General features: G+C 34.5%; 3 protein-coding genes across 3 annotated transcripts; 1 reads left to right on the top strand and 2 right to left on the bottom strand.

The window, feature by feature from the left end:
• Positions 1-1,270: 1,270 nt before the first annotated feature.
• On the bottom strand, positions 1,271-2,527 carry LOC100249993 (glucan endo-1,3-beta-glucosidase-like). Its single transcript, XM_059737262.1, has one exon. The coding sequence runs from the start codon at positions 2,150-2,152 to the stop codon at positions 1,304-1,306; it is 849 nt and encodes a 282-aa protein (XP_059593245.1). The 5' UTR covers positions 2,153-2,527; the 3' UTR covers positions 1,271-1,303.
• A 3,595-nt stretch (positions 2,528-6,122) lies between these two features.
• LOC100265368 (glucan endo-1,3-beta-glucosidase-like) lies at positions 6,123-8,031 on the bottom strand. The gene is made up of 2 exons (NM_001397830.1): positions 7,869-8,031; positions 6,123-7,238 (listed from the first exon to the last, which is right to left on the bottom strand). Exons 1-2 carry the CDS (start codon positions 7,942-7,944, stop codon positions 6,280-6,282), a joined length of 1,035 nt encoding a protein of 344 aa, NP_001384759.1. The 5' UTR covers positions 7,945-8,031; the 3' UTR covers positions 6,123-6,279.
• Positions 8,032-18,258: 10,227 nt separating this feature from the next.
• LOC132253904 (trafficking protein particle complex II-specific subunit 130 homolog) lies at positions 18,259-19,871 on the top strand. Its single transcript, XM_059737261.1, has 3 exons — positions 18,259-18,553; positions 19,242-19,332; positions 19,448-19,871. The coding sequence occupies exons 1-3, from the start codon at positions 18,494-18,496 to the stop codon at positions 19,621-19,623; spliced, it is 327 nt and encodes a 108-aa protein (XP_059593244.1). The 5' UTR covers positions 18,259-18,493; the 3' UTR covers positions 19,624-19,871.
• The last annotated feature ends 484 nt before the right edge of the window (positions 19,872-20,355 follow it).

Below are 20,355 nucleotides of genomic sequence, written 5' to 3'. Positions count from 1 at the left end.
TGATCATGCTTGTTCATATAGCAAGGGAAAAAACATATTGTGCAATTAACAGATTCCCAGGTAAGCAGAAGATAATAAATTAGACAAAATGTACTAATAAAAGGACAAGAACAATCAGTGAAGGAAGTTGGTAAATTTTCTGCGGTCCTGAGTGTAGCAGAGAAAAGGCTTCTTGTTTTTTCTCGGGAAAGTAAAGGACCCTGCCATTTTCCTTTTATGCTCTGTTTGGTTGCAGAAAGGACGTCTGAGAGGAAGAAGAGAATTTTGGAATCTCACTAGTATATGGAAATGGAATGGTAGGTGTAAGATGCCAAATTCTCTTTCCTGGAAGCCAAACAGTGCATTAGAAGAGAAAAGAAAAAGGAATACAATGAAGATGTTTAGTGTGGTGAAATCTATAATAAAACAAATGCTAACTCAAATTATTTTCAATGAATTTTGAAGAAAACAATTGGAATGTGTATTCATGGAAGCCATTGTGCTAGTTCAAAATTATGATCCGAATTCAATTAGTGTAAAAATGCTTGTAATCTATGATGACTTCTGCATATGACACTTGGAAAAATTAGGGCTGCTGTGAGACATCTACCTGATTTTCATGTCCAACTAGAAAAGGGCACAGAAGAAAACTGAGTAAAATGCTTCCAAAACAGAGCTAAGAAGTACTACTACCCTAGCTCATTTGATTTCAGCAGATGTGGGGTTCCATGAAAGTTCAAGAAACCTCAATAATTTTAACTTATTTCAGACTGATACTTATTCGGGTTTGGCTACTAGTGAATCGCATCCGATTAGGCTTTCGAAACATATAGTCGGTGCAATTTGGCTGTTTGCAGATGACTAGATACCATTTTTCAGAAGAACAGACAATGAACAACAAGAAGAAAAGAAAGAAAAAAAAAAAAAAATTTCTCCTCTTGTTAAAATTATTACTTGGATTCTAGTGCTTTAATTCAGTGATCAAACAATATGGGCAATGATCACTATTCATTATTGCCTTGTGTTTGGGCTACATGTTTCTAAAACTCCCCCAGAAGTCATAGAGAGGAATTGCCACTGTCTTCAAGGCTGCTCAGTACTTCGTTTACATGTCCTTTCCAAGGTTTTTTGACATTTGTTCAAGATTAGGTATTCCCTAGAAGAATTTATGCCTCTTGTTTCATTTCAATTTCTTTTAATATCAACATTTCATTGCCAGATAACGCAGAAGATATGAACAATAAAATTAGTATTTGTTCAAACTGCTGATAAACAAAAGGATTGAAATTCTGAATCACACATTAGTCTTTCCACTGAAACTCATTCAGTACTTGGGAACCTCATTAGGGAAAAAGAGGCCAAAATGGCGCTCTGATTCAGGACCAGGCTTTTGGTTCTCATCAAACAGTGCAAACAAATAGGTATCTAAAGCTTTTTCTGGCCTCTTTGGAGTTCCACGCATGACATGATAAACCAAATTGGTATAGTAAGTTTTAGCATTCTCCATTGTTGCTGCAACCCCTCCATCTGATGGCCAACCAGACTCTGATATAACTATGTCTAAAGCCGTCCCACCTGCCTTCTCAAGGGCAGCATAGAAGGCATCAACCATGGCATCAAAAAGGTTCTGATATCCATATTGGCCATCGTGTACAACCACCCCAGGTGAAGTGAATAATGCATAAGAAAGTTGGACGTTCACTGGGTCACCAATGTGAGCAAAGTAGGGATACACATTGGCTAGGAATGTAGAGTTGTTGTTAACAAGGAAGCCGATGATCGGATCAATGAATGAGCTCGCGCCATCACTGAAAGCTCCTTGTGATGGAGGGTAAGAACTACCAAGTAATTCAGCAGAAGATGCAGTGGACACTTTGATTTGCCCTAGGCCTGCAGCTACCAATGCACTTTGAATATTTTGCATGGCAGGGAGTACATACTGAGCAAACTGAGAAGTGGCACCATTGATGGGGCTAACTTCATTTCCAACAGCAATACACCAGATATCGACGTCTGATGCATAAGTCACCACGTTGGATTTTACCCAATCAGTTGCAGCATTAGGGGTGGACGCGAGGGCCTGCAGGTTTACATTAGGGACACCGAGGATGAGTCGAATACCAGATCCTCTCAGGGCTTCGAGGGTTTCTGGTTTTGGATCAAAAATTCGCATTTTGTCGATGCCACGTCTTTGGCACAGTTGCACAACTTCAGGTGCACTTGGTAAATTGTCAGCCAGTGTTCCATAACAAACCCCTGTGGACTGTGCGCCTGCATTATATTCATAGCAAATTAATCAAAAGTCAAAAAACCCACTAGTAAAAACTACTCACATCAATGGTAATATTAACTTCTTTTCATCGAAATAATCATTCATATGATATATATTTATGCATGAGAGCCACAGAGAGACCTGTAATGGTGGGCATCAACAACCCAAGAAATAGGAAGATGGCAGCCATAAGAGGCATGCTGCTTTTACAATAGGACAAAACCAATGGGAAGACAGTAAATGAAGCAAAAATTTAATTTATGGACTTGTTGATCCCATGCATTTATATCCAAGTTGGAGTAATGCAGAAAAGGAATTGATGAATCCATGGCAGCTGGAAATGTACAGATCAAATAAGAGATTTCGTTAATTTTGGTATAATAACATATATATTTCTTTAATTTTATCAAATAATATATTAGTTTAGAAGGTTAATATTTTTTTCACAATCCTACGTGTTTTTTCATTTTTTCAGATTGATTAATGCTTTTTGAGTCTAAATAAGTTTGGAAAGTTGGTGGTTTTGGAATTATTACAAATATTTTTTCCCTTTTGAATTTCATGCATCAAGTTACTAAAGGAAGTTTTAATTTCCTGATCTATTCCGATTCCCAAAATTTGCTCCGAGATTGTGTCCAACTTGTCGCTAGGCTCCATTAAAACCATATCTCAATTATATACAAACATTTTTTTATTAAAATCATAGTAAAAAGAGCTAATTAAAAAAAAGGGTTGCTATTCGCAATACCCTTTTTGTTAAACATAACACTTTTTTGTCATTTTTTTTTCTTCATATATACCCTTTTTAATTAAAAAAAAAAAAACTCTTTCTAACCTTCTCTCAACATATTAAACCTAAATTCTAGTTGATTAATACTGCGAATCACATACGAAATACAATGAATGACAAAATTCAATCATCCAATAACAATTTTCAAGTAAGATTTATAAGTCTTTACTTCGCAAGTTCGCATACACAAATAATTATTACATTGCTCATATTTTTAATCAATCTCTAATTATATGCAATATTTTTGTTTGGGTTACAAAAAAAAAAAAAAAAATCATATTGAACACAATTAAAAATATATTTTTTTTAAAAACCATTCCAATTAAATATTGTTTATTTTAAAATTTTAATAATAATTTTTATTTTAAAAAATTGAGTTATGAATTTCACATTAAAACATTGAATATAATAAAATCATTTTACATAATATACTTTTGGTGAAAAAATCATTTTATAATTTATTATTTAAAGAAATTATTTTGTTTTAAAATATAAGAAAAATATGAAAAACAATTGAGTGTGAAAAAATAAAAGAAATGAAAAGAAAAAAAAACAAAGTTTACGTGGGGTGGGGGGTTGGGTGGGTAGAGATAAAAATAAAAGAAAAAGAATGTTAAAATGTGGGGTGGGGTTGAAAAAAAAAAGGCGGTACAATTAGGACGTGAGGTTGGGGAGAAGAGAGGAAATAGAGGGGGAAAGAATAAGGGAGGATAGTTTAGGAATGTAAAATACTGTATTAGTAAAAATGATATTGCGAATAGCAATGGGTTAAAAATTTTAATCCATGGTCCAGTGTTAACAAAAATTTGTTGGGGTTGTGGGTCCCCATGTCCATCTAGACATAAGCTTCTCTCCTACTTAGGTCTTAGACAGTAAAGTGTTATCCAAACATCATTCATATTTATTACGTAAGAACAATCATAAGTATAAACATCTGACTTTAAGCTTAGAAACTGTTATTTGCAAGGTTAATTATTAGCATCTAAAGTAATAAAGACGCACATGAAATGTTACAACTCGAATAAAAAGTGATCCGACATCGAAATTCAGGTATATAAGAATTCTCTAAAAAGCCATAGTTTGTTTCTTTCAAAAACTAATTTAAACTTCGAAGAGACGTATTGGAAAAAAACCATCTAGACACGTATTATTATAGGAATGTTTACCGTTTACTTAGACAAAGTTTGTTGGAGAAGACATTATTGCAAGTCTCAATGGAAATCAATTCATGGGTCCTAACTTTCAAACTCAAAAACAAGGCTGACCCGGTTTCTTAGTGTATTGGACCATCTCCCTATCTGGCCAAGGCAAGAAACATAATAATGTCATTTTGGGACCACTAGAACAGACGATCTTACAAGTTGTGTCCATGACATGGTCCTTGGATGGACAATAATTAATTCCATAACCAAGAAATATCATTCAAGGGCTGGAAAATGTGTTATGATCAAATGGGTGGTTTTGAATCTGTGACCCTGACTCTTGTTTGCCGTCCACATGGGGCTGCGGACGCGTCATTAATTTATGGGTTGTAGGGCATGGACAAAGAAAAACTTAGGTGAGAATACCAGAAATTGTGCAAATCGACAAAGCAAGCTCGCTATGCAAGTGGACGTATCATTCATGTATGAAATGTGGCACATTGACAAAGGAAACGTAGCGAGAAGGTAAGAACTTGTGTAAATGGATTAATGCAAAGGTTTGAAATGTGAAGGTATATGCAATTAATTAATAAGTTTGGTTAGAAGAAACATAGCAAGTTCGAAGGGGCAAAAGGAAAAAGAAATTGGTCAATAGTTAATCACGAATGACCCCAGTGCATTTATTGTGGGACACTTAGGAATCGTTCTTCTTCCAAGTACAGTGTTCATAGTCTAGTCCTTGGAGGACTATTAATGCATGGTAACAGTGCAAACCTAAGACCTGGAAATTTTCTAGTACGACCTTGGTTATCTTTGCCGTTTGTGTGGGGGTAGACTCATTCTAAAGACAAAGCCCTCAGCAAGAAAATTTGAACTTGTAAGCAAAAAAATAAGATTAATTGATTATGTGGGGTAATTAAACATAATTTTTTGTGATAAATATATTGTTTGATGTGTTTATACTAGGGTTTTAACTTGGGAAAATTTAATTGGGTTGATGAAGAACTTAAATCAAATTTCAAAGTAAGAGATTCGAATTGACTTGCAAGTTAAGGTATTCAATTTAACTTTATTTTTATAAGCTCTTTCTAAACTTGGGTCTTAATAATTAAAAATATATATTTATCTATCCATCTAACAAATAAAATACTATATAATTTAATTGTTATTTGACATTTTTTTGAGCAAAATATTTAAAACATGAATAAAATCGATATTATTAACTAGTTCTCAATTAATGGTTTGGTCTAAATTATACAATGGAGCTCTTGATCTTGAGTAAATCTTCTCAATCCTTATTGACTCTATGCATGGAAAGGGATCGAAAACTAAAAGATCTTTTTTCCTAAAATTCCCCTTTGGTCTATCATACTTACCTAGAATAAATGTACTATTTATATTCTAATATTAAACGCCATCTCAATTTATCTTATTGTATAAAATTCGGGATATATATATGCATGATATGGTTCCAAAGGATGAACCGGATATGAAGAGTTCCAATAAAAAGGAAGGTTTACAACTTCAAAATCTTTTCTCTTAGGTAATCTACTATTTTTATACATGAAGATAATCAATTTAATAGTTATGGTCACACTCTATCATAGATTTTTAATCACATTCTCAATATTACAAAAATATTAAATTGGTTTCTATTAGCCTTAACTCAGCTCAACCAAAGGTCAACTTGGTTAAGTTACTTGTTAGTACCCTGGTAATCCCTATATATCGATTATATATGACATCTTTTAGCTTGTAAAATCCATCTTAAGACAATCTCCTGTGATAGTTTTTATCTATTTACTTTAATTCATTAGTCTATATATGCATAATATTGCACTTCTATTGTATGTTGATGGACAAATGTTGTCCTTGACACAAAGTGACGTATAGTTCTTCCATTTTCCCAAGTACTATTAACAATTTATTTTACATTACATAGAAGAAAATTTGCTTTATTTATTAGAAGATCAATAAGCTTACAATATCATTGTAAAGAAAAAGAAGCATACGTGCATGGGCATGCACTCTTATTTCCATGACAATTACTCAAAATTAAGTATGGATATAGGATTATGTTCCAATCCTGCATCACTTCAACTGAAACTGATTTGGTATTTGGACTCTTGACCAGGGGTGAAGAGGCCGAAATGTTTCTCAGTCTCAAGTCCAGTCTTCTGGTTTTCATCAAACATAGCAAACAAGTAGGTCTCTATGGCTCCAGACTTCCTTGGAGTCCCTCCCTTCACATGATTAATCAAATTCTTGTAGTAAGTTCTGGCATTGTCCACTGTCGCTGCAGTACCTCCCTCGGATGGCCAGCCACTCTCGGATACAACGATCTTCAAGTTAGACCCGCCCGCCTTTTCAAGAGCAGCATAGAGGGCATCCAACAAGGCATCGAAAAGGTTCTGATACTGGTAGCTCCCGTCTTGTACCACAACCCCTGATGCAGTGAATAAGGCGTAATCAAGCCGAATGTTTTGTGTGTCGCCAGTGTAACTGAAGTAGGGATATATATTGGCCAGGAGTGGGGAGCCATTCTCAGCGAGGAAGCTTATGATTGGGTTTATGAATGAAGAGACATCATCACTGAAGGATCCTTCAGATGGAGGGTATGATTTGCCGAGGACGGCTGAAAATGTTGCGGTAGAGACCTTGATTTGGTCTTGCAGGCCTGCGGATGTTATTGCACTCTGAACGTTTTTCATGGCAGGAAGGACGTATTGGGCGTACTGAGCATTTGAGCCGGTGGGTAAAACTTCATTCCCAACAGCGATGTAGCGGAACTTCACTTCTGATGCGTAGTTTACTACGTTGTTTTGCACCCAGGTAGCTGCAGCTGAAGCATCGGAGGCAAGGGATTGAAGGTCGGTGTTGGGGACGTCGAGGATAAGTTCTATGTCCGATCCTCTAAGCGCTTGGAGAGTATCTGAATTTGGATCATAGATTCGCATGCTTCCAATGCCATTGCTTTTGTAGAGATTTATAACTTGTGATGCGCTAGGCAAGTTGTTGCCATTCCTTCCATAACAAACTCCAATGGATTGTGCTCCTGCATTAGATTCACCCAAAATACGATTAGCTCAGGGAAGAAAATAAATATAACATATACAGATTCATGCTCACGGCCTAGCTAACTACTTGGTGAATGAACGGCCTTCCAGGGTGATCAATTTTCATGTATCGATGTGTTTCCAATTGTGTAGCCCTAATAACCTTAAAACACATTTATAAGAGTAAGAGAAATTAATTCATACCTAACACCAAGAAATTTCACATAAGATATCACAATTAATCTTATATAGATATAATGTATTTGTTGTGTTTCACAATATTATGAAGTTAACCAGATAGATACCCTTGTGGGGACAAATTAAATAAACTCTCCCATCAAAATTAAGGATTAATTAATTCTTATATTATTTATAATAATTTATTTCTAATCATGTAGACATTATCAACTCTAAGTCTAAGACGCTCTCATAATTTTAAAACAGATCAACAAATCACTTGAAAAGAGTTTATACATACAATATTAGAAACTTTTTTCTTATCCAATAGTGGGATATCACATTTCAAGATCTGTTATTATAATGACTTACTGCTAATAACAATATAAAAAGAATATATATATATATACATACACGTATATAACTACAGGCGGAGTGAGGGAAAAAGAGACCTATTGTGATGGTGGACATGATGACAAACCCAAGAAGCAGCACCACAACAAAGGGCCTGTTCCTTGTTAATGCCATATTGGAGAATATTCAAAGGAAGACAAAAGCACAACAATTTTGATGAATCTATGGAGGGCTGGCCAAGCTCTCAAAATTCTGTGATGTCCACCACCCTCTTCTTGTAGCTTTATATAGAGGGACGAGTTCTCAGTTCCATTGCCCCGGTCAATACTCCATAGCAATTGGATGATCATGGTAGGCTGCCTAAATGCTGCCCCTAGTCAATACTCAACGGATTGAACACTCCCGGAAAAGTCATCAAGATAATTACCAGAATGAGAGAGACATTATTAACGTTTATAAGACAAGATTTAGAGCTTTCACATGCTATATATTCTATCAAATTACAGTGATAAAAGAAAAATTCTTATACGTATACTCTACAAGTCCCCAAAAATTTGGTAATGTTAAGAAAAATAAGAGAAGACTTGTAAGCCTTGGGGCTTAGATTTTTCCACGTATGGACTTTGACGAAAGCTCATTTCCCACCAATTAAGGGAGAGAATAATGGTGCAATGAATTAGGAGAAAGATGATCACATGTTTTAATTAGCTAATTTATGTTGTATTTTAATTTATCAACTTAGGTGATAGTGCACAAATTCAAAATAAATTTATTATTATTCTAAGGAATATTTTAGTGATTTTATTTATTTATTTTTATTTTTTTAGAATTGGAAAGATCAGCTAGATAAATAAATTAGAATAAAGAGTATTTTGGAGAAAGATTGTTACTTTAATTCCAATGGTTTTGCATATGCATGTATGCGTTATTAGTTGCATTTAATTAGAATTTTGGAAGGTTTAATTTTGGCTACTAGTGAATCTCATCCGATTAGGCTTTCAAAACATATAGTTAGTGCAATTTGGCTGTTTGCAAATCATAATTTTGCTTCCCTGTTGCACTTTTGTGGATTAGGAATGTGAGATTACTAGATACCATTTTTCAGAAGAACAGACCATTAACAACAAGAAGAAAAGAAAGAAAGAAAAAATTCTCCTCTTGTTAAAATTATTACTTGGATTCTAGTGCTTTGATTCAGTGATCAAACAATATGCGCAATGATCACTATCCATTATTGCCTTGTGTTTCTGCTACATGTTTCCAAAACTCCTCCAGAAGTCATAGAGAGGAATTTCCACTGTCTTCAAGGCTGCTCAGTACCTTCTTTTACATGTCCTTCCCAACAATGATACCGAGGTTTTTGGACATAACAGTCGATGCATAGGTCAGCTCGTTGGATTGTATCCAATCAATTGCAGCTTTAGGAATGGACGCGAGGCCCTGCAGGTCTTCATTAGGGACACCGAGGATGAGTCGTATACTAGATCCTCTTAGGGCTTCGAGGTTGCAGGATTTGGATAAAAAATTCGCAGTTTCTCTATGCCAGGCCTTTGGTACAGTTGGACAACTTCAGGGGCACTTGGTAGATTGTCACCCAGCGTTCCATAACAGACCCCTATGGATTGTGTGCCTGCATTATATTCGTAGCAAATTAATCAAAGTAAAAAATACTTACTAATAAAAACTCACATCGATGTTAATATTAACTTCTTTTTATTGAAATAATTGTTCATATGATATGCATATGTATATATGCATGAGAGCTAGTGTTAGATATGTATAATAAAGGAAGTTAACATATTTTCTTTTAATTATCACTAGTTTGTTTCCTTTCGTAAATAATTTATCTCCTTTTATAAATAACTTATTTGGCTGTAAATTAGTTGTATTCTAGTTATAATTTTAAGTAATTAGAAAACTTTTCATATTGATATTCTTTGTACATGCAATAATTTGCCAATCTCATTCATCTTCAATATGATATCAAGGCATTGAAACTCCTTGGCTTGAAAACCCTAGCCACCGCTAGTTCTTTCTTCCTGCTCTTTTCTCTTTGCCAAAGTCATCTAGTGCTTCCTCGCCCTCGTAGCCTCATAGCCACCCAAGACGCTATCACTTCTACAACTTCTACTCTCAATATTCATAACACCTGTGATTGCTTGCACCAAACACTCATCTCAATAAATGTTTTTACTAAAGTCCCAGTTAAACTAACCATTACCAAATACGTATCATGGAGGCTTCAATTCTAAATTAAACCTTGTTCATTAGCTATGACCTCTTTAGCTATATCGATGAAACCAAACCTCGCCCACCTACCTTGGCTATAATGAATTAAACACTTCAATTTATAATTTTTATATATAAGATAAAACTTTCTTCCTAAAGTGTAAATCAAACTAAAGGGAAATAAATAAGAAGTAGAACACCTTAAAAAAAAGTGTTTTTCAAGACTTAAACTTCATAGGATTTCTTTATAAGGTTATTGATGTACTAGATTTTGCATACATTACATTCTTTACTTATATAATTATCTTGTATCATTTGAGCATAAAGTTTAGTGAGATTATTTTCTATCTTCATTTGTAAATATTTAAGAAGAAAAATTGAAATATAAGATATCACTTAAAGGGTTATCTAAGAGTGAGGAATCTATTGAGAATTGCAAATGGTGCTTAGAGCTTATAAAAGGGGTATCCTATTTTCTCACGTTCCATCGTGAATGGTTATTTAGAAAACATCTCAAGTAACCAATAGGATTTTAGTGCTTAATATTATTAACTATAATTATCTTTTAAATTAAATAAAAAATAATTAATTAGACAACCATAATTATCTTTTAATTAATAATAAGTCACGTGAGCCACGTTAAAAATAAATAAATAAATTCTAACATTTGCACCCAATTAGCTGCAGCCGAGGCATCGAACGCAACGGCTTGAAGGTCAGGATTAGGGACGTCTAGAATGAGTTGTATGCCGAATCCACTAAGGGATTGGAGGGTTTGTGGATTTGGATCATAAATTCTCATTCTTTCAATGCCAGTGGCTTTGTACAGGTCTACAACTTCTGACGGACTAGGCAAGTTGTCACACCACTCCTTCCATAGCATACACCTATGGATTGCGCACCTGCATTAGATTCATCCAGAACACCATAAGCTCAAGGAAGAATTAATATAGAGGAAAACAAATACTAACAACCTAGAAACATGGAATGGAAGGATAGATTTGTTTTGGTTCTAATGGTCTGTTTTGTTAAAACTGTTTAGAGGTTAATATACATGAAGACATACTCAACTCAACTTCATTCCAACCCATTAAGAAAATGATCAACTACAAAAAGTAAACTCATATGATGGAACGCAACAAAAGACTGTCAAAAAAAAATGATAGCCATGAATGGATCGAGGAAGAAGAGGGAGAAGGGGAAACCTATCATGCCTAGGGTGGACATGGCATATCGACCCAAGAAGAAGCAGCACAACAGCAGCAAGAAGCTTATTGCTTTTATCATATAATGGAAATGACATAATGGAGAAGGGTAAAGGAAAAAATATAGCACAAAGCTTTTTGATCCACCCTCTTCTTGTAGCTCTATATAGAGGTCTCCAAGTTCTCACAGAGTTGAACTGTTTCATTGCCCAGTCATCACTCCATTTATAAAATTGGGTGGCCATGGCAGGCTGCATGCCTAAAAACTTCAGGAAAAAGACTCCATACATTCTCCCAAAAATGGAGTACTATACATAATAAAGTCTATCAAACATCAAGATATGCACCAAAATAAAATTGATGTAAAACAAATTAGGATAACAAATTGGTCAATAGATAATCATGAGTGAGTCGAGTGGATTCGTTGCAGGACAATTAGGACTCAATCTTCCAAGTTTGGCATCCATAGTTTAGTCCTTGGAGGACTATTAATGTAAAATCAAGACCTGAAAATTTTCTATTGAACTTAGCTATGGTAGCTGTTTGTGTGGGGCCCGATGGACTTGAAAAGGTGAATCTCAATAATGGACTACACCTAAGGGGGAGGGGGTGAATGGGTGTTGGAAATTACCTAACCTTAGACTTTCTCAATGTCACGAAACTTCTCTTCTAACAACTATTCAACAAAGCATAACATCCACAAGTAAGAATGTATGCACCAACACTCTCCTAACAATTCATAAATGCAATATACATGCAAATGCTTGAACAATCCTAAAAAATAAATCAAAAGAACAAGTATCCCCTCAACGTAACTCATATCAATTTACTTCATTATATCATTAATCAAAATGAGTAGAAAAATTATTAAGGATATTCCATGGATCATCACACTTATATCACCTCATATTTCTTCCATTCAAAATGTTTGCCCAAGTAATCAATGATATCAAAAATAGAAATTAAATCGAAGTGTAGAGTGAGAGAAAAAGATAATTAACACTGAATTTTACCTAGGAAAACCTCCAAAGAGATCAAAAACCACGGGTCTACCCTCGATTGAAAAACTCCACTATGAAGAATAAAAACTAAATACAAGGTTTTATCTAACTCAAGTCAACTAAGCACGGTCACAAGATTGTGCACTCAATGAATTCAACAAATCGATTGACACCTTATTGAAAAATGACTTAGGCAAAAACTGACGATAAAACGCAATAAACACACCAACAAGCTTTCCAAAAGTTGAAAATTTGATTCACCAAAGCTAAGATTCAATAGGATGACATACTTATCTTTCAATCAAGGAGTTAAAATTGATTCTTATTGAACAAGAATGCTACCAAGAGCTTAACTTTAGACAAAATTAATAAACATAAAGATTGAAGAACCTTCCAAATTTATCAAATGAATAGGTAAAAAACAAATTATTATCAACACTCTAACAAGGAAGCTTAAGCTCAAAGAAGACTTACTCATGACACCATACAATAGTGAGAATGTTAATTTCTTTCCATGAATAAACCTATATCCGGGTATAAAGCAAAAAAAGAAAAAAAAAATTCAAGACACACTTTCTTCCTAGAGAAATTCAAGATAATGTTCCAAGAAGTCAATTTGCACCTCTCTTGGCCGGATTTCTGTTTAACACGACCTATTCACATCCCAAAAAATATTCATTCATCATTTGTTTTTCACATTGAGCATTGAAATGAATACACAAACATGAGCTTCACCCTTAGGATCAATTTTTTACTTGAGGATCACTAAGGTGGCCTTACCAACAACATAACAAAAGGGATGTCCCAATTTTGCAATGGAGGCTTTTTAACTCTTGAAACATTGCCAATGAGCCATAACTATTCCAGGAAACCTAATTTTTTTTATTTTTCTTTTCTTTTTCCTTTTTCATTTTTTTTTTTTAAATTTCAAAGAAAGGGAAAACAATCAAGGAAGAATAATCTTAAACACTCAAGGATATTCCAGGTGACTTTGCTCACTTTTAATGTTCATTAGATAAACATAAGTTTGCATTTAGACTATAAAAAGCATTACTGATCATTTATGTAATCACAAGGTTCAACCATGAGTTGTAACTCACTTAAAAGAAATGAAGCTAACCTTTTATGGTTTATCTAATCAAATCAAAATAGCAAGGATTCAATATCATGTTTATCAATCAAGCTATGGTAATAAAAACATCTTGAAGCTTTTGACCGAACTTCTCTGTTGTACCAAAATACTTAGCCTTTTTACGTAGCAACTCTGGTCAAGAAAAACTAGGGAAAGAGTTACTACCAATTTTGTAGTATTCCGGGTATCTTCCTCAAGGACTGACTTATGAAAATTGTCAATACTAGAATAAATGAATTGCTTTTGTTTAAATCCTAAAATGGAAAACAATATGTGAATAATGTGAAACTAAGTAAAAGAAATTAAATTAATAAAAAAATGAATATTGATTTTAAATTCGATTGATTCAAGTTTGGGGTTTTCCACAATCCAACCTAGGGTATAAAAATTAGAGAAAACAAGGGTCTTTTAAGTAATATGATCTTAGGGTTTTGGGATCCTTGGTTGTTTGCGATCAAGTTGAGTTCTATAACTCAAAATTGCATCTGAAACCTAATTTTTCCTTTTTAAAACAGATTCCTAAAACCATCAGATGAATGAGATTGATTACTAGTTTAAGATTTGACTTTTTAACTCTTCCTACTCCTTATAACTTTGTTTTGGGACAAATAACGATAGGGAAGACGGGGATAACCAATGATCAAGAATTACCAAGAATCACTAGTATCAGGTAATAACCTACCGTATCATTCCCCAAACTAACTCACAAGGATAGAATAAAAAAAATTGATAAATTGTAACCCAACCAATAATTAATCTCATTGTTATAATCATTTACCCATTATCCTCGTAGGTTTCCTAACCCTTAGGTTTTCATGCTTCAAGCCCCAAGTTGACTCTTAGCCTCTCATGGGGGTGATGTTACATTCACAATCCATAATAGGGTAAAAATCCATAATTTGAATCAAAAGAAACTAAAAACAATATATTTAATAAAGAAGAAAAAGAAAACAAACCAAAGTTCTCATCTTTTTCCACCTTCAATGTCAAACTCTCTGGAAAAAAAAATCCAAGATCCTTAAAACCTAGAATTGAGAGAGTTTATATAATACCATCAATTACCTACCATGTGACATACTCTCATTGGCCATTAATTACAAAATAATTTCCTAAAAATGATTAAAAAATAAAATGGTGATTTCTAGTCGTGTGGGGTCCACTTAGGGCGGATGGAATGCCCTAGATGCAATTCCTGAGGTAAAGGAGGTGAAACATCAAAGTGGCAGTGGGTGAATTCGAAATTGGTGTCATTTCGAAATGGATTTCGAATTCATAAGTTGAATTTCGAAATCATTTCGAAATGACCCTCCAACTTGGTGCACATGTCTTCAAATGACCATAACTTCTTCATTTCAACTCTGATTTGCACACGGTTTGGAGCGTTGGACTCCTGACTTCCCAAGATTCAAGACAATATATAGTATGTATACAATGGACTCTAGGAAGTGCTCTAAATTTATCCTCAAAGTCAAAGTATATAATGTCATCAGATTTTTGAGTTCTAAATGTCCATGCAGCTGAGTCTTGCTCCATGCCTCATTTCCCATGTTTTATTGCCTTCTTTCTTACTCCATAATGGACATTTATCATCTTCTAAACTCATGATTTCCTCGTCTTGCCTTTCCTTACTGTCCATGAGTCTTGACTCACTTATTTCCTCATTTAGCCCTTTTTTGATCTTTCAAAATCTAAAGTGATTCAACTTGCAACATTTTCTTCCCTTGAATCTGAGATAAATCTCCAAAATACAAATTAAACTCATGGCTAGGGCCTTAACATTGATTTAGGTCAAGTTGGGTGGGTGATTTGAATGTCCTTTGGTGCACAAATCATATCAAATATGTGTCATTAGAGCACATATTTTGGCTCCAATCGGCTTTTAAGATCATTATGAGTCAATTTAACTTTTAAACAAAAGTGTAAGCATGTCACTCTCATGAACTCAACAAATGTTGAAAATTTATAAAAAAAATGAAGAAAATATTGAACAAAAACAAAAAAAACACTACCATAAGGACACTTTGGAACTTGAGAAGACACCTAGGACTCAAAGATATGCAAGAAGAAAGTCCTAGACAAGTTCTAGAGGTAGTTAATATAGAGTATATAAACCTATGGGGCTCCTAAGTGATTCAAACCTAGAAACATCCAAAGGTTTAGTAACATTGTTAGCATTTTGACCCTCTATAGGGAAAAACTCTAGTGAAACAACCTTGTTTTCTACCAAATCTTGAATGAAGTGATGCTTAATGTCCACATGTTTTGACCTAGAATGAAGAACATGGTTCTTTAACCTATCAACAACATTGGCATCATCAAATTTTCTCCTCCTATCAATCCTAACTTTTACAATGGGATGTTATTTTTCATTTTGCAACAATCTATGTTGCAATAAGTGATTAACACATGCAATTTTAGAACTTCCACACATAAGAGAAGATAATGAAGGAGATTTTTGACTAACAACATAACAATTATCACAAGTTCTCAAGCCAATCATCACACATGCATCATTCGAGTCAAACACCTTGCAAAGATTTTGTGAAAATTGGACATTGAACTCATTCTCACACATTTGGCTTATGCTAATTAAGTTAGCCTTTAAACCTTCAACATATAATACCTCTTCAAGATTGGGAATGTTGGGGGCACAAATGGTACCTTTGCCTTTCACTTTAGCCACATTACCATCTCCAAATGTCACATTTCCTCCATCAAATTCAGTGAATGAAGTGAACAAAGATTTATTTCTTGTCATATGATGTGAACATCCACTATCAAGATACCATGAGTGTGAGTCACTAGCTCTAAGTGCGGTATGAGCAATAAAACATGTTGTGCCTAATGGCACATATGATGTGTACACTTCAACTCATTCTTTTTCACCCAGATTTGTTTAACATTTGAGACTTTTGTCTTTCCATTCAAAGTGCTTCCTTTCAACTCATCATTATGAGAGATCTTTGAGCTCTTCTTAGACACTCTCTTATTCTCATTCAACAACCTATTCTTCAAAGCATGACATTCATTCATTAGGTTGGTCAACTTCCTTTGAAAATTATCAAACAATCTTGCATAACATCTATCAAAAGTGTGTCCCATTTTTCTACAATGATTGCAATGAAACTTGATTTGAGATTGAGTTTTCTTAGGAAATTCTTTTTCACAAGGCTTAACAAAAATTGTTTTACTACTACTTGGAGTAGCATTTCCACCAAGAAATCCTAAGCCTCTTTAGCAAAAGATTTACGCCCTAAATTAATCAACTCATTAAGTCTTTTAGAGCTAGGATGTAACTCTTCCTTCCTAAGACTTAACTCATCATTGAACATTTGATTTTCACTTTTCAACACATCACATTTTTCCTTCACTTCCAAATGTTCATTTTCAAGAAATTCAATTTATCAAGCAAGACTTTCTTTTCTCCCTTTAAAACATCAACCTCATTGGTTAAAATCTTCTTAGAAGCCTTCCACTTAACTTGTTCTTGTTTAAGGCTCAAACACTCCTTATACAAAGTCTCATATGTTGTGTCAAAACTCATGTCATCATCATTGGAGTTACTTGACTCACTTAACTCACTTGAAGCTTCTTTTAAAAGAGGTTCCTCATTGACACTTGCAGCAAAGGCTATGAATTAAGTTAGTGCATTCCTCACTTCCATTGGATTCTTTTTCACTTGATTGATTAGACTCAGAGTCACTCCAAGTAGCTTGCATGGCCTTCTTATATTTTTTCTTTGAGGGACATTCAAATGCATAGTGACCATTTCCCCCACATTTAAAGCACTCAATTTTCAACTCCTTTTTCACACCTTTCTCCATCTTTTTCTCTTTTCCAATGGAGTTCCTCCATTTTTTACCATCATTTGATTCTTTCTTGGCTTTTCTGAATTTCTTGTACTTCTTGAATTTTTTAGCAAATTTAGTAAGCGCACCCTCCGATATTTTCTCATCATCCTCACTTTCGGAACTTATGGACTCTTCTTTAATTTATGTTGTATTTTAATTTATCACCTTAGGTGATACCGCCAGCTTGCGCAAATTCAAATTTTATTATACTTCCAAGGAATATTTTAGTGATTTTTTAAAGAATTGGAAAGATTAGCTAATAAATAGATTAGAATAAAGATATTTTGGAGAAGGATTGTTATGTTAATTCCAATGGTTATATATGAAGCGGAGGCTTAAAATGTATTTGTTTTATTAATTAGAGAGAATGTGCATTTGGGAGGAGACAAATCTTGGAAAAGAAAGTAAAATTTTAAAGATTTTCTCTTCAGGAAGTAAATAATTTATGTCTAGTTTCACGCATGATGTCCTATAGATATAGGGCTGCTGTGAGACATCTACCTGATTTTCATGTCCCGCTAGAAAAGGAGGACACAGAAGAAAAAGGGAGAATTGTGTTTTGGGCCCAGCTGGGCCCAAAAATTAACAAATGGTCCATATATGTTACAGAATTAAGCCCAACACCCAGACAAAGTCTCAAAATTGATAAGAAGGCTATACAATTTATAATATGCCGAAAATGCCCTTTGTTGGCTAATGTTAAAAAAAAAACAAAATCCATGTTGGATTTGTAATTTGTTTTCCCCAAAATTGAGAGGCGTTTTCACATTCCTGAGTGTTTCCCTCGTTTCCGCCCAAAGAATGCCCTAATCTTCTCTTCATCTGGAGTTTGCCGACCATCCGATTAAAAACAAAATCAACGTTGGATTTCCATTTCGTTTTCCCCAAAATTGAGAGGCGTTTTCACATTCTTGAGTGTTCCCTCGTTTCCGCCCAAAGAATGCCCTAATCCTATCTTCATCTGGAGTTTCCTGGGCATCTGATTTTAGGTGTAAACGGTGGAGTTTTTCATCTCTGTCAATCCATTGGTGTCGACGATCACCACCGGATTTGGGTTCTACACAGGATGAAGCCAAGGCACCACAACCAGAGAGTGTGTTGAACATCAGATATGGAATTGCTGGTAATAGAACAATCGGAGCTCATACGCCTGTCACTATGGAACCTGCTGGATCTGAGGGTTCTACACAGGATTTAATCTTCAGGAGTGCTCTTGTTTTACAGAGACATGTGATGGATCCGTGCCTTGCAGTTGGTTTTCTTCCTCTTTCTTCAGGAGGCCTTAGAGTTGGGTAGCTAGTAACCATGAAATGGAGAGTTGAAAGGTTGAAGGATTTTGATGAGAATGCAGTTTCTCAAAACAATGTAAGTGAGAAAACTTTTCATTCTAGATTACTGCTCAAAATGATTGATTAATTTAGGACACCAGGTGTTCCTTTGGTACTTAGGGTTTAACTTTGAGAGCATGATCACTCTCAAGCTAAGTCTGTGCCATGCTGTGGTAAATCATCGCCTTAGTCATTTCATTTGTGAAAAAAACGGCTTATCTATTAATCTCCTCCTATTCTATTTTCAAGTGAAGTATCCTTAAATACACTGATGTTTCACATTTTTTCCGACTTTGCTAAAGTAAACTAAGTTGTCTGTGGCATCCTAATTTAATTTTTTTCATCAAGATAATTATATTTTTAGTTAAAAACTAGCTCTAGCACTATTTTTCAATTGGTTAACACTAGCTCCAGCACTCGATCCATGAAAGTCTTAATGCTCTATTCACAATATGAAATTCTTTTCCCAGGGTAACACTAGCTCCAGCACTTGATCTATGAAAGTCATAATGCTCCGATCACAATATCCGAAGTTCTTTTACCTAGGTTCAATGTTAAGAAAAATTAGATAGTAACTCAAGTTGGGGTATTTTGTGTTTGCTGTTAAAATCTAAAACTGTGTTTGGGTATTATCCTATTACTTACTGTAAGGGATATGTGACTTTAAGAGGAACTGTTGTGCACATTTTTCGAACGGATGACATAAACCTTTCCTTGTGCAACAGGATGAGGTATTATACGAAGTCAATGCAAATTCTGAGAATTGGATGATTGTCGAGAGAAAGAGAGGCCATGTATCACTCTCAACAAAGCAAGGTTATTGAATTACTTTTTATTGATTTGTGGGTTTTTGTTAAAGGAAATCATCATAGGATCTTATTTGTACTTAGCATTTTTTATGACATGTTAAATATCTCTTTTACTGTTACAGGTTCGAGGATAGTTATTTCTATTTTGTGCATGCCACTGATGGCCGGATACGTACATCCCCCAAAGCTTGGGCTTCCAAACGTTGATGAGGCAAATATAAGTTGTAACCCTGTTGGCCCCCACCTGGTCTGTGTTTTGCCTCCTGTTTTCAGCTCTTCTTTCTGTATTCCAGCATGATTACTCAAGTTCATCATCCATTTCCATTATGGTTGGATTAGGGTTTTTCTTTTCTTTTCTATTCATTTCATAAAAAAATTATAATGATAGATATAGATATTAGATATCCGATTTTTGTTTAACGTTGAGATTTGTAAATCTGTAATTTTACCCCCAACAGCCCACCAAGATCCACACCTCCCAACTGCTTGGTGGTTGATTGTATTTTTGTTTGCTTTTCAATTTTTAGAAAATCAAGAGAACTCTCATTTGAATTGAATTTGGGTTGGGTAACTATCTGGGTGTTTGAAACATCTGTGAGTGGTGTAATTTCCTAGCTCATGTACAGTGGAACTTTGGACTATTACAATGTTGTAAACAGGAACAATTTTCTTCTTAGTTGATTTTTTTGTTGTCATTCTTCTCTGTTTTCATTTTCTTTTCCAGTGAGGATTGATGATTGACTCTTTGGGTTAAAGAAGTAAGCTAGTTGATGGCTCATTTCCTTGTTTATGGTGTTATATGCATAAACACATATATTCTACCTAAGCATGCTGTGCACATACATATATGGAAAGAGCTCATGTTTCTGCAAACTTTTAACAACTAAAATGAACATATGGTTTGTGGTTTTAGAAATTCTGTTTTGAACCTTCTTTTCGGAAAAAGAAATGTGTGAGACATGAGCACAAGAAAGTGTTTTAATACTCATTTTGAATATATGCATAAATATATGTACTTGCATGCTTACTA

Source organism: Vitis vinifera, chromosome 6, assembly GCF_030704535.1.
Source record: "Vitis vinifera cultivar Pinot Noir 40024 chromosome 6, ASM3070453v1".
Lineage (NCBI taxonomy): Eukaryota > Viridiplantae > Streptophyta > Magnoliopsida > Vitales > Vitaceae > Vitis > Vitis vinifera.
Note: the sequence above shows the minus strand (reverse complement) of the source record. Positions and strands in the feature narration are given on the sequence as shown.

What these genes read in the sequence shown, in the direction of transcription:
- LOC132253904 (XM_059737261.1), top strand. Translation starts at nt 18,494, where the DNA reads ATGAAATGGAGAGTTGAAAGGTTGAAGGATTTTGATGAGAATGCAGTT. An exon ending in ATGCAGTTTCTCAAAACAAT is followed by an intron (nt 18,554 to 19,241) that starts GTAAGTGAGAAA and finishes CTTGTGCAACAG; the next exon opens with GATGAGGTATTATACGAAGT. An exon ending in ATCACTCTCAACAAAGCAAG is followed by an intron (nt 19,333 to 19,447) that starts GTTATTGAATTA and finishes TTACTGTTACAG; the next exon opens with GTTCGAGGATAGTTATTTCT.
- LOC100265368 (NM_001397830.1), bottom strand. Translation starts at nt 7,944, where the DNA reads ATGGCATTAACAAGGAACAGGCCCTTTGTTGTGGTGCTGCTTCTTGGG. An exon ending in CATGTCCACCATCACAATAG is followed by an intron (nt 7,239 to 7,868) that starts GTCTCTTTTTCC and finishes AATCTAATGCAG; the next exon opens with GAGCACAATCCATTGGAGTT.
- LOC100249993 (XM_059737262.1), bottom strand. Translation starts at nt 2,152, where the DNA reads ATGCGAATTTTTGATCCAAAACCAGAAACCCTCGAAGCCCTGAGAGGA.